Source organism: Artemia franciscana, chromosome 18, assembly GCF_032884065.1.
Source record: "Artemia franciscana chromosome 18, ASM3288406v1, whole genome shotgun sequence".
In the NCBI taxonomy this organism is placed as follows: Eukaryota; Metazoa; Arthropoda; class Branchiopoda; order Anostraca; family Artemiidae; genus Artemia; species Artemia franciscana.
This window is the reverse complement of record NC_088880.1, coordinates 19865412-19879870: the sequence shown is the minus strand read 5'-3', so window position 1 is coordinate 19879870 and position 14459 is coordinate 19865412. Positions and strand designations below refer to the sequence as shown.

Below are 14459 nucleotides of genomic sequence, written 5' to 3'. Positions count from 1 at the left end.
TTTTAATGTCGCTCCTTACTTTCAGCTAAAAAAATTAGTTTTTTTTATTTAATCATGAACAAAATCAGTTTCACGAGGTGAAAAAAAAAATCAATGTACAACTTTCAATGCACAAAATCAATGTACAAAAAAAAAATCAATGTACAACTTTTCAGGAATATTCTAGTTTATAAATTTATTTTTGAGGGGAAAAAGCTTGAAAAAACCCTTAGACGTGATTGTGTGCACCAGAATTGTGTCATCGGGGTGTGGTACATTGTGCTACCCTGATCTCAAATGCTAGGAGTAACCAGAAGGAACGCTAATGGGGATTTTTTCATTAAGTTTAAACCATCGATTCTGGTGTAAACGAATATTTTGCAGGAAAACTCCCGAAAAAATGTCATAAGTGTGATCATTCTTGCTACAGGGTGTCGTTTGTCAGTCATTGAGTCTTGGAATGGGAATTGTCGTGGAACATCGCAATCTAGCAATGAAATGGTAAGTTTCTTCCGTTCAAATAAAAACAATAGTCATTTTTTAGTTTATAAATTTTTTTTGAGGGGAAAATGCTAAAAAAATCCTTAGGTGCGATAATGTGCGACAGAATGGTGTCACTGGGTGTGGTGCATTGTGCCACGCAGGCCTCAAATACTAGGAGTCATCATAAGAAACACTAATGGGGATTTCTTATTAAGTTTAAACGATTGATTCTTCTGTAAACGAATACTCTTGCAGGAAAAATGCTTGAAAAAATGTCACGTGTGTGATAATGTGTGCTAGATGGTGTCGTGTGCCATTTCTAGTTTGCCACAGTGGCGTGAATTGTCCTGGGGGTATCATTTTTAGGGATAGAATGCTAAAACGTGAACCATTAGATTTTTTGCGTGATTTTTAATAAGAAAAGATCTGGAAAATGTTTTAAGAATCATGAGAGTTACTGCAAGATGCCAGAAAGGCTTGTCAAATTGTGGCAAAGTAGCATGAATTGAGATGGTGTATCATAGAGGGTTGTCTTGCGAAAACATGAACCAATAAATTTAAATCATATTTATAACAAGAAAATATTTGGAAAATGTCTTAGGAATAATGAGAAGGTGTGAAAGGGTGCTAAAGGGGGAAGTAGTAGTTTGGTACGGTGGTGAGAATTGACATGGTGTATCACGGAGTGTTTGCTTGCGAAAACATGAACCATTGGATTTAATGTATGATTTTTAATGAGGAAATACCTGGAAAATGTCTTAAGAATGATGAGGGGGCGTCAGAGGATACCAGATGGTGAATCCTAGTGTGACGCGGTGGCGGGAATTGAGAAGATTGGTTTTAAATCATATTTTTAAAAAGAAAATATGTGGACAATGTCTTAGGAATGATGATTGGGGGGGCGGTAGAGGGTCAATAGTAGTGTGCCATGGTGGCGTGGATTGACATGCTGTATCACGGAAGGATGGCTTGCAAAAAAAATGAGAATCATTTGATTTAAATAAAAAGTTAAAGAAAGATGGGCGGAACATTTTGAGAATGTGCTAAACCGAGATACAGTTGCAGGAAAAGATATAGATGAAAAATGAAAATGTTTGTGATGCCTTGGATGTGAAGGAAGATTGTTTAGTGAGGAAGAATTAGCGACAGTACTAGAAGGATTAAAAAATAATAAGGCCCCAGGTGCTGATAGTATGATTAATGAGTTCCTTAAATATGGTGGCTCTGAGGTTAGGAATAAGCTACTGGCGATTATGAACATGATTTTTGAAAAAGGGAAAGTACCCAATGATTTTAGGAAAACCTTAATTAAACCACTGTATAAGAAAGGTGACAAGAGTGAGTGTCGTAATTATCGAGGCATTAGTCTGGTCTCTGTAGGTAGCAAATTACTGAGTAATATGATACTTTTTAGACTGAGACATGCTGTAGACAAAGTTTTAAGGGAAGAACAATGCGGTTTTAGAAAAGGTAGAGGATGTGTCGACCATGTTTTCACTATTAGGTTAATAATTGAGAAGTCCCTTCGTTGTCAAACACCTTTGGTCCTTAGTTTTATCGATTATGAGCAAGCTTTCGATTCTGTTGATAGAACAGCGTTAACAAAGGTCTTATCGTTATATGGTATACCAGAAAAATACATTAAAGTGATTTGCGCTATGTACGAGAATAATACTGCTGCGGTTAAGGTAGGAAATGAGGTTAGCAACTGGTTTTGTATTAAATCAGGAGTTAAGGAGGGTTGTGTTCTTTCCCCAACCACGCATTGCACCCCGGCCGAGGGCTGAGAATCAGGAGATCGGCACCTGCGCTACGCGAACCCTAATCGGTTTGCATGCGAAAGTTTGCTTGTTTGCTTTTGCTTGTGTTCTATCCCCCTTTATATGGATCATTTTGATGGACTTCGTCTTAAGGAGTACAGGAAAGGCAATTGGAGACCATGGAATCAAATGGGGAGGAAGAACGCTCCTGGACTTAGATTATGCTGATGATTTAAGCATATTAGATGAAAGTGTGAGCAAAATGAATGAATTTTTAGAGGTTTTACGAGTTCAGGGTGCTAAAATAGGCTTGAAAATTAATGTTAAGAAGACTAAGTCACTAAGGCTAGGAATAAGTGAAGATGAACAGGTGACATTAGGTAACGAAAAGATTGATCAGGTTGGGAGCTTTAGTTACCTTGGTAGTATTATTAGTAAAGATGGTGGGAGCAGTGAAGATGTTAAAAGTAGAATAGCTAAAGCTCAGGGTGTTTTTTCACAGTTAAAAAAAGTTTGGAAGAATAGAAAGATAAGCCTACAAACCAAGATTAGAATATTGGAAGCTACAGTGATGGCAGTGGTCAAATATGGCTCTGAAGCATGGGTACTCCGAAAAGCAGATGAAAATTTACTAGATGTTTTCCAGAGAAATTGCCTAGGGATTGTTCTGGGTACCCGGCTGACTGACCGTATTTCAAGCAGTAGGTTGTACGAAAAGTGTGGTTCAATCCCGCTTTCTGGGGCTATAATGAAAGAAAGGTTGAGATGGCTAGGCCACGTTCTACGGATGAAGGATGACAGATTACCGAAGATTGTCCTTTTTGGCCAACCGTCTGGGGCTACATGGAAAGCAGGTCGTCCTTGTCTGGGTTGGGAGGATCTCATAAATAAAGATGTAAAGGAAATGGGAATTTCCTGGGAGGGTGTAAAGAGGGAGGCTTTAAATAGATTAGGTTGGAGGAGGAGCGTGCGTAGCTGTGTTGGCCTCAGGCGGCTTTGTGCTGCAGTGAGTTAGTAGTAGTAGTAGTAGTAGTTTATCATGAGCATTTCTGGAAAAAAGTCTTAGAAATGATTAGGGGGCAGTCATACTGTGACATGAAGGCATGAATTGACCTGGAGCATCACAGATGAATGGTTGGCGAAAAAACATGAATCATTGGATTTAAATCATATTTATCATGAAAATTTCTGGTAAAAGTGACTTAGGAATGATAATATGTATCACTGGGGGGGGGGGCATGGGGTAGCCTTATATTGCTATGGTGGCGTGAATCTCTTGGACTGACATGTTCTACACCTTAAAGTGAAGGTGGGAGGTGTTAAAGGAATTTATCGGCGGTGGGAAGACCAAAATCTAAAAGTTAGTAAAAAGAAATGAGGTATTTTCATTAGGACTTCTCAGAAATACCTCTTAATATTGCTTAAAATTATCTCTATATGCAACCCTCCCTTCTCTGGAATCGCTTGCTAGGGTGGGCTTTCCGCATATTGTCCCTGCGGTGTGAACATGCATAGCCTTGGCGCAATGGAAGGCAGAATTTTCATTGAAAGTTCTGAGAAATAGCGCTTAATAAAGATTAAATTTATCTCTAATAATCTCCCCCTTCTGGAATTGCTTGTTAGGACCCCACCGTTCTTTAATTATGGTTCGTTTTGTATATATTTTAGCCTATATTAGGTTTTCCACGTTTTGTTTTTCCGTTGTTGAGTTTTAACTGCTTTTTCTGAGTTTTAATAATGCTTTGTATTTTTTTTTATTAATAAAATTTGTACTCACTAAATTTTGTATCCTTCAGATTTAATGGTTCAGGATAAAACTTCAATCAATTTCACTAATAAAATTTAAGCATCTTGTTGCCTATGCACATAGGTATCAAACAGTTCGTGGTAACGAACTGTAGTAAGGAGCGACCCGGCTCAATAGTAACCAAAACTCTAAAAAATGGAATTTTGATACCAATAGCTACATCAAAAGAATCGCATTTTAATGCTGGTTTTAAATATATAAGTTTCATCAAGTTTAGTCTTACCCATCAAAAGTTACGAGCCTGAGAAAATTTGCGTTATTTTAGAAAATAGGGGGAAACGCCCCCTAAAAGTCATAGAGTCTAAACGAAAATCACACCATCAGAATCAGCGTATCAGAGAACCCTACTGTAGGAGTTTCGAGCTCCTATCTACAAAAATGTGGAATTTTGCATTTTTTGCCAGAAGGCAGATCACGGATGCGTGTTTATTTGTTTTTTTGTTTTTTTTCTTTTTCCCAGGGGTGATCGTATCGACCCAGTTGTCCTAGAATGTTGCAAGAGGGCTCATTCTAACGGAAATGAAAAGTTCTAGTGCCCTTTTTAAGTGACCAAAAAGATTGGAGGGCACCTAGGCCCCCTCCCACGCTAATCATTTTCCCAAAGTCAACGGATCAAAATTCTGAGATAGCCATTTTATTCAGCGTAGTCGAAAAACCTTATAACTATGTCTTTGGGGAAGACTTACTCCCCCAAAGTCCCCGTGGGAGGGGCAACAAGTTACAAACTTTGACCTGTGCTTACATATAGTAATGGTTATTGGGAAGTATACAGGCGTTTTCAGGAGGATTTTTTTTGGTTTGGGGAGGGGTTGAGAAGAGGGGGATATGCTGGGGGAACTTTCCTTCGAGAATTTGTAATGGGAGAAGAAAATTTCCATGAAGGGAGAGCATGATTTACTAGCATTATTTAAAAAAAAAATTAAAAAATAAATGCGAAAAAGCTTTTTCAGCTGGAAGTAAGGAACAGCAATAAAACTTAAAACAAAGAGAAATTATTACCCATTTGAGGGGCTCAACTCCTTCTAATACTTCGCTCTTTACGCTAAAGTATTTTTAGTAATTTCAACTACTTATTCTACGGCTTTTGTGATTCAGGGGGTCATTCTTAATGAATTGGGATAAAATTTAAGCTTTAGTGTAAAGAGCGAGGTACTGACGATGGGGCGAATCCCCTCATATATGTAATAAAAACATGAGAATACAAAAGTTCTTTACGTAAGCTAATTTATAAGTTACGTAAATCTTTTACCAATAAAAAGATTCGTAAAAAATTAAAAGTTCTAGTTGCCTTTTTAATTAACCAAAAAATCGGAGGGCAACTAGGCTTCGTCCCCCGCTCTTTTTTTCTCAAAATCATTCGATCAAAATTATGAGAAAGCCATTGAGCCAAAAAAAAAAAAAATGCAAATTTCGTTTTAATTATTCCTCTGCGGAGAGCCAAAATCAAAACATGCATTGATTCAAAAACGTTCAGAAATTAAATAAAAAAAAACAAGTTTTTTTAACTGAAAGTAAGGAGCGACATTAAAACTTAAAACGCACAGAAATTACTTCGTATATGAAAGAGGCTGCTTCCTCATCAACGCCCCGCTCTTTGCGCTAAAGTTTTTTACTGTTTTAAAAAGAAGAATTGAGAGAAAGAGTCGAACTTTAGCGTAAAGAGCGGGGCGTTGATGAGGAAGCAGCCTCTTTCATATACGAAGTAATTTCTGTGCGTTTTAAGTTTTAATGTCGCTCCTTACTTTCAGTTAAAAAAACTTTTTTTTTTATTTAATGCTCATTCAAGAATGCCCTAAATATAAGTGTAAAATTCTGTGTAGTAAAGAGGAAAAGGAAAAACGTATGGTCATGTATTGAGGCGTAGCATTTTCTAGCCATAACGGTAATCTCACTTTTATTTTATTTCTGTTAGAAATATTTTTTGATGACACTCTCTGAAGCATTACTCAACAACCAAGTGTACTTCAAATGTAAGCAAATTTCGGTAATCGATTTTCCACCCTGTATGTCAGTTATTGCAATCATACGAAACACGTAATACATTTGATCATTCTAGTATGCGCAAACAGGGGATTTTCTTTGCGTGCATAGGTTATTCCGTAGAATCTAATTCCTGAAACATAAAATTGGAAATAGATTGCTGGTCCAACTGTCTATGACGAAGATCCATTGGACGCAAATGGCCCTTTCGAATCCTATCGGGGACAGAGAGGACTCATTGCTACCCAGTGCTTGTAACGACTGTTTTAGTATAATATAGCAGCTCATGATTTGAAATTCAAATTGTAGGGACCTTACTATTTTGTAATATTGATCTCATGTAAAAACGTCATAATTTTTGGGGTTGGTGTATTTGAAGACAGAATTATTTTTATTTTCGGAAAAAAAAAGAATATAAAAAATCAAGAACCAGCCCGCATTTTTCCAAGCAGAATGTGCTTGATCTATTTGTAAAGTTTGTATCCGTCAACCTAAAAAAAAATTGTTTTAAATAGTTCCAGGATCACATCCAGTATTTTCTGAAAATCGCAAGATAGTAAAAGGGCCAAAGAAGCCCCCCGCTCTTTGGCACCCCTCCTCCTCCTTACCTGAAAATACGTGGAGTCTTCTTTGAGCTTTCCAGATCTGTCTGAATCTTGGATTTCCGTGTTCAAAAACTGATTTTGTTTTTATGAAATTTGAAAAAAAAAACTGTCTTGATATTGAAACTACTGCCAAGTTTCATGCTTCCGTGTAATAAAAATTGGTTATGTGTAGGAGTTTTAGCAACTGTTCCAAAGTACATATCTCTTTCTGCCTCTGTTTGGCATTGGCTCCTAAAGTACACAACTAAAAAGAACTCGTCATAATTTTTCTCTAATGATATGGAATTGTTTCCAAGAAAAGTGAAGGCTCGAATAATCATCGTTTTAAAATAGACGCTAAAATAACACGTTCCTTGTTCAATTGTAATTTTCATCTCCCGTGCCTTTTTTACTAATCGTCTCGGGTCACAAAATATCCGATAAAATTTTTAGATAGCCATTTTTTTGAAAACTGTTGAGTGGTTGAACAGATATGCCCCCGGGGATTATATGCCCCCAGCCTCTGGAACAATGGCTGTAAACTATTCAGATTATTTTTTTTGTTTTTACGTATTTTGAAATACAAAGTCTGACACTAGGTGTTCGATTAGCTTCAATCTTGCGAAAATCGTTCTCAGGGCCCAAAAATTGTAATTCTACTGCCCTTTCAGAGACCCAAAAGTGATTGAAGGGCAGCCAATACCCGTCCTGTGTCTTTTTCACCAAACGCCCCCGCCCACAAGAGCTCTGATCAGAATCTTGATATAACCGCTGAGCCAAATGGTTCAATAAATACGCCTATAGGGATGAAGTTAATCCCCCACAGCCTTTGGGGTAAGGACTGTAAATTATGTAGGTTGCGCTTTTTTACAGGTTTTACAACAGAAAAGGCATGCATGCTTTACCCTCGGTGTCCAGTTAGTTCAAAAATTGCAAAAATAGCTTTCAAGGCCAGGAAAATCATACATTTGAGTTGTATTCCCTCTCTGCCTTTTAATGGGGGCCCTATACTTTTGATTCCTGATCCTGACATTTTATCAAAACTTCTTCAAGGCCCAGGTGTTTCTTACGTCATTGGGAAGGTTTTCTTCCCAATGCGGGTGCATTTTACGTCATAGAGAATGTATTCTGAGAGACGCAGGTAGCTGATTCCTTTTAAATAACCTACGAGGGCCACGGATTCCTTACTTGGGGATTTCTTTTAATGTTACATGATAGAGAGTCTTTTAAATACCTTCAGAGGCTTATTTTCTCCAGGATTACCATGGTTGTTACGTAATAGGACCTGTTAGAAGGCCCAGGGAAAAAGCTGTTACACAATAGGGTTTGTTTACTTTCGGTTCTAGCTTAATTGGTTTTATTTACTTTTGGTTGTTACGTAATAGGGAATGTTAGAGTCCACTAGCCAAGGATCAGGTGCTTTCATTAAGACATTTTTCTTCAAGACATTTTTCAAGACGTTTCAAGACACTTCAAGACATTTTTCCTCTAGACGTTTCAAGACATTCCAAGACACTTTTACGACATTTGGCTTCAGGTTGTTTCAAGACATCCCAAGACGTTTTTTAAAACATTTTTCTCTGAGACGTGTTTAAAGACGTTTCAAGGCATCCCAATACGTTTTCTAAAACTTTTTCTTCATGACGTTTTGTTAGTAATTTCTTTAGTTCTTACGTAAAAGTTTCTCCGATTCTTAAAAGACCTACGAAGGCAGAGTGAGAAAACAGGGCCTGCTAGTGGGGGGGGGCTCTCAAGACGCCAGACCCTAATAATTAATTCCAGGTGGGGTCTCTTGACACCCGATTTCGCCGGGGGTCACCTAACCTAACCACTGGGGGGTCCTAGCATCCAATTTTACTGAGGAGGACACGCGTGCGGGTTGTTACGTAATGACAATACTTATGTGAGTGTTGGGTAATGCTTTACGAATTTATTATTATGTCAAGGTGTTTTTGTCGGGAAACCTTTATATTCTAAGGATTTTCGTCCACATTAGGATTCGAAAGGGCCATTTCCATCCAATGTAACTGCGCCCCACACAGCTAGACTATGAAAATCCTTCTAATATATTGATTTGGGAAATAGATTAGACGAAATAACCAATTCTATGCGCGAAGAACTCCCATGTCTGATAATACCATAACAGAGCTGAAATAAAAACGAGAGTACCATTATGGCTCGAATATGCTACCCCTTCGTACATGACCAAAAGTCATTTCCCTCTTCTCTTTACTTCACAGAATTTTACACTTATATTAAGGGCATTCTGGAATGAGCATACCTATGTGCATAGGTTACAAGATGCTTAAACTGCATTAGCGAAATATATTGAAGTTTTATCCTGGATCAGTAAATCTAAAGGCTGCTAACGTTTGTACATACAAATTTTATTAATAAAAGAAATTTACAAAGCATTATTAAAACACAAAAAACCAGTTGAAACTCAACAAACAAAAAATATAACGTGTAAATACCTGATATAGGATAAAATATAAGCAAAAATAAGCGTGTATTAAAAAAAGACGGTGGGTCTTAGCAATCAATTCCAGGGTGGCTTGTTATAAGAGGTAAATTTTAACCTCTGTAAAACATTTAAGCTTTTTTAGGGCTGTTAATGAAAATACCTCGTTTAGCCAAGACTATGCATCAACGGTTGAAAACCACACACTTGGAAAATATTTTCTCTTCAAATTTCTCATAACCTCGTTAGAGACAAATTTAAGCCCTATTAAGAGCATAACAAGGTATTTCCATAAAAATCCATTAAAAATATCTTAATATGACTTAAATTTACCTCTAACGAGATTGCGTGAAATTTGATGAGAAAATATATTCAGTGTGCGCTTGTCAATCGCGAATGCAGTCTTGGCTCAAAGAAACGTGGTATTTTCTCTAAAAGCCCTCAAAGTATCTGAATGTGGTTCAAATTTAGCTCTAATAATAAATTTCCCCTATTAAATTGGTTAGTGTGATCCTTTCCAATCTTTAATTTATGGTTCTTTTTGCTTATATTTATCCTTTATAAGCTTTTTCCATGTTCGGTTTTTCCTTTCTTTGAGTTTGATTTGCTTATTTCTGTGTTTAACGGGCCATCCACATATTGTCATGGTGGTGTGAAGTGTGTTTTTTTGGGGGGGAGGGAGGGGACCACGAAGGGCCTGCTTATGAAAAATACGAGCCAATGGAGTGAAAATATAGTTTTTATCAAGAAAATGTCTGAAAGTGTTTTAGGAATGATGAGGGGGGCCAGGGCACCAGTCGTAGTAAGATTTGGTGGCGTGAATTGACGTGGCGTATCACCGAGGATAGGCTTGTGAAAAACATGAATCAATAGATTTAAATTCTATTTTTATCATGGAAATATCTGGAAAATGTCTTAGGAATGATAATATGTATCATTTGGGGCCATGGGGTAGTCACATATTGCCACGGTGGCATGAATTGCTTGGACTAACATATTCTACAGCTTAAAGTTAATGTGTGAGGAGTTAAATGATTTTTCAGCGGTAGAGTGACTGAAATCTAACAACCAGTCAATGAAATGAGGAGTTTTCATTAAGACCCTTCAGAAATAACTCTTGATAAGGACTAAATTTATCTCTAATAATAATCTTCGCCCTCTGGAGTTGTGTGCTAGGGTGGGCTAGTCACATTTTGTCACGGTGACCCCTAAAGCCCCCGGTCGAAATGATTGCCAGGTCCCCGGTGATTAGGTTAGGGTCTTTGATGAAACTGGGTGCTATGGCCTCAATGGAATTGGATGTTAGCCCCCTCCCCTCTCCCCCAGTAAAATTGGATACTAGAGCCTCCCCGGTGGATAGGTTTGGCAGTCCCGCGGTGTAATTGGATGTTAGGGGGCCCGCTAGAATTGCTCGTTAGGGTCCGGCGTCTTGAAGGTCCACCACTTGTGGACCCTGAAGGTTTTACCCCTCTGCCTTCGTAGGTTTTTAAGAATCATAGAAATTATTACGTAAGAGCTAAAGAAATCACGAAGAAAAACGGCTTGAAGAAAAATGTACTAGAAAACGTCTTGGGATGTCTTGAAAGGTCATGAAAAAACGTCTGGAAGAAAAAATGTCTTAAAAAACGTGAAACATCATGAACAGTCTTGAAGAAAAATGTCGTAAAAGTGTCATGGAATGCCTTAAAAAGTATTTAAGATAAATGTCTTGAAACGTCTTGAAAAATGTCTTACTCTAAACATTTCCTATGACGTAACAACCAAATGTAACTTAACCCTATTAAGTAACAACCAAAAGTAAACAAACCCCATTATGTAACAGCTTTTTTCGTGGCCTTCTGACAAGTCCTGTTACGTAACAACCTAATGTGAAAAAACTATTACATAACAGCTTTTTCCTTGGGTCCTCTAACAAGTCCTATTATGCAACAGCCATTGGAGTAAGAAAGCTCCTAAATGTTTTTAAAATACTCTCTATTATTTAACATTTAAAGAAATCCTGAAGTAAGGAAGCTCTGGCCTTCGTAGGTTTTCAAAAATAATCAGACGTCTGCATCTCTTAGAAAATATTCCTTTTGACGCAACAGACACCTGCATCTCTTAGAAAGCATTTCCTATGACGTAACTGACTACCTGCATCTCCTAGAAAACATTCCGTATGACGTAACAAATACCTGGGTCTTAAAGAAGTTTAAAATAAGTGTCAAGATCAGGATTCGAAAAGATAGGGCCCCGGTCAAAAGCAGATAGGGAACATTATTCATTTTGTGGGAATGTGAAGGAGCAGGGGTTTCAGGGCACTGAAATGGGCCAAAAAAGGTTTTGGTTTTTATTAAATATATTTTGATTGAACACTCGTTGATCGTTCACTAAAAGATTCTCAGAGTTCCCCAGGAATATACACTGAAAACAGCACATGCATTTGAGTAAATCAAAAGGCGCTATGTGAACCTGATTTTTAAAGTTGTTTACAATATCACGAAAATGGCTAGTGAGGTCTAATTGAAACTTTAAGAGAGTACTGGAGGATAGGGGCTAAGTGGACATCAAATTTTCATTTAAAGAGGGCGAGGTGAGGTAAATTTAAAGATACTGTATGTATTCATACGTGTATTTTGTTCTTCGAAATACATTTCTTGAATATCGCCGGAACGTTTCCGGGGATGGATATGAAGTTCTTAGGCACTGTTGGAGAAAAGAAGGGGAAAGTTGGTCAAGAAAACTCAAATTCAGTATGGGGGAAGAGAGTAAAAAAGCTTATCTCCTATGAAACTTTTAATTTATGCATGCTTATGTAGGGAGATAATCAAGACACTATGAGTTGCCAGGTTTTTCAAATGGCGTATCTTCAACAAGGTTCCAGCAAACGGTGTTGGCAGTACCATCAGTTTTTCGCTTTTCATAGCGTTTCAGTATTGATTTTGGTGTATGTTTTTTAGTGGTGGCTACTCTTTTGCATTTTCTTTCTGGCTGAATCCTGTCTACATATTCACACCGCTATTTATATATGCTTTTCTTGATTGAAGGAATAATTTGAAGGTAATACCTATGAAAATAAAACTACTCTTTCTAAGCCTCATAGATGTTCAAAGATATTCTTATTCAAACAGCAGTAAAAGTAAAACCCATGAAGTTTATATACAACAGTTTCTTTATCCTTTAATGTTTATTTGTCGTAACTTACCGCCTTTGAATTACCATTGTGCAGCCAAATTTTATAACAAAATGAAAATTGGCGTGATTAATGAAGACAAGTACAGAAAATTCAACTTTAGAACACAAACAAAGAAATAAATTCAAATGAGACCATAGAAAAATGTTTCACATATCACGAGTTCCGAAACTAAAGTAGTTGATCTGATGTAATCGCCACAATAAATCTTTCAAGTTTGTTGAAAAGAATGCGAAAAAGAGAGGGTAAATAAAGTCGTATATTTACCGAATAAATAACGTCATATAAATATTGGTCAAATAAAAAAAAACTAAGACAATTGTAAGCTTTCCCTTCTGAAGTGAATAATATCTTACACCACACTGCTTTTTCATTTACAAGAAAAAGTTTAAGACAGATAAAAAAAAAAATAACAAGTTTAATCTAGACAACGCAGTGACGGTGATAAAGCAGTTCTTTCCTTTCACTGCTCTATGTATCCATGTGTATCCTGTTCTTCGAAATATATTTCTTGAATATCACCGGAACGTTTCCGGGGATGGATTTGAAACTTTTAGGTACTGTTGAGAAAAGAAGGGGGAAGGTGGGTTAAGAAAGCTAATATTCAGTATTGGGGAAGAGATTAAACAAAACTTTTCTCTAATCGGGACAAAATAACGTTTTTGTACTGTAAGTTCCTATGAGACTTATAATCTATGCATGGTTAAGTAGGGAGATAATCAAAAGACACTATGCGTTGCCAGGTTTTCCAAATGGGGTATCTGCAACAAGGTTGCAATAAATGGGGTGGCTGTACCACCAGTTTTTTGCTTTTCGTGGTGTTTCAGTATTGTTTTTGGTGTATTTCATTAATCCCGTTTTTTCTCTCTTAAGCTATCTCTTCCTTAATTAAGAGATACTGGCTTCTATCGTCATGCCCAAAAGCCAGAGAGCATGTCTCAGACTATGTTCGAAAATGAATGAAAGAAAAGATTCTTTACCTGGGTCCTTATTCACCTAGTCTGTTTTTAAAGGATAGTGGCCATGGTTAGGTTGTGCTTTCAGATGCTTTAGTACCCCTAACTCAGAGATTCTTTGTTATAGTCTAATGCTCTAGTCACGTCGTTTGGCTACATATTCTTTAGTTTTTTTTGTCCTTTTCGTATTGGACAAGATATCATTTCAGCTAAAAAAAAATGAAGATAAAGAGTAAAAGCATTTATTCGTAGTTTCAAAATTGTTTTTTTCTTAGGCTATGCTGTTGTTATTAACTCAGGAAATGGAAATTTTCTATGAAAGGTAAATTTCTAAAGTGCTTGGATACGAAGAGTAAAGAACGAAATGTGAAAAAATGTGTCTAGACAAACGACTTGACTTTTTGTTGGTAGTACAGTTTAAATATTAGGTCGAATTTGAAAGTTCAGCCAAAACGGTGGATTATCACTAATATTTCGTAGTAGTTTTTTTTAATAACATATTTGCTATAGAATTCAGGGAGGTAAGGATGAGATTCTCAACCTTACTGACTGAAAATCTGCATAATGTTCTGTTTTCTATGGGACTGAAGCCCTCCTGTACTCAACCTTGAATATGCATATAACATAATGATCAATTTTTATGAAAGTATCTTTCTTGTTCTTTTTTGTTGCAACTGTTATTTTGCTAAAAATAAATACCAGCCATCGCCATTTGTACATGGAGTAATTTTGTACTTAACATAAAAACATACATTTTGACGTCGTAAACCAATGATACCCAATTTCTTGCCTTTATTCAAGTTTCCTTGGCCTTGTCTACATGCACTATATTTTTCAAGTGGGTCAGTACGAATTGATTTTTTTTTTTTTTTAAGTTACGAGCTGACACCACCAAATTTGTCTTCCAAAATGCGTTGTGCTTATTGATGTTCCTTTGGCTCAGTCTACTTATCCTCTAAGTTTCAATTTATTCGGAGAGTAACAATGTTTAGCTCATTTTGGGGTGTGTTTTTTAATGTTTTTTTCTGCATTGAGGTTGCCTTGTTTCCGTTTACAGACATTGTAATTTTAAAGCCGATCGGAGAAACACTATTTTTGTTTTGTATGTATTCTTGCGTCACGAATTGATGTGAGCATTTTTTTACATTTTTATATTTCATTCGCTGGAAGGGATATCCCTTGTTCCAGTCTACACGTCCTGTAGGTTTTAGCCAATTGGAGGAATCGAGATTACTTGACCATGAGACTGGTCCAGTAATCTTGAGACTGGAAGAAAA

General features: G+C 36.9%; 1 protein-coding gene across 5 annotated transcripts in view; it reads left to right on the top strand.

Moving 5' to 3' along the window:
- LOC136038720 (cytosolic carboxypeptidase 3-like) overlaps positions 1–14459 on the top strand; it is a 110204-nt gene that overhangs the window by 26255 nt on the left and 69490 nt on the right. For 3 of the 5 annotated variants that reach the window (XM_065722056.1, XM_065722050.1, XM_065722051.1), the window contains one exon: positions 364–480. The exons of the other annotated variants lie outside the window; for them this stretch is intronic. In XM_065722056.1, coding sequence (XP_065578128.1) covers positions 478–480 — 3 coding nt within the window. In that variant the 5' untranslated portion in view covers positions 364–477. The remainder of the gene's footprint in view (positions 1–363; positions 481–14459) is intronic. 5 annotated transcript variants of the gene reach the window in all.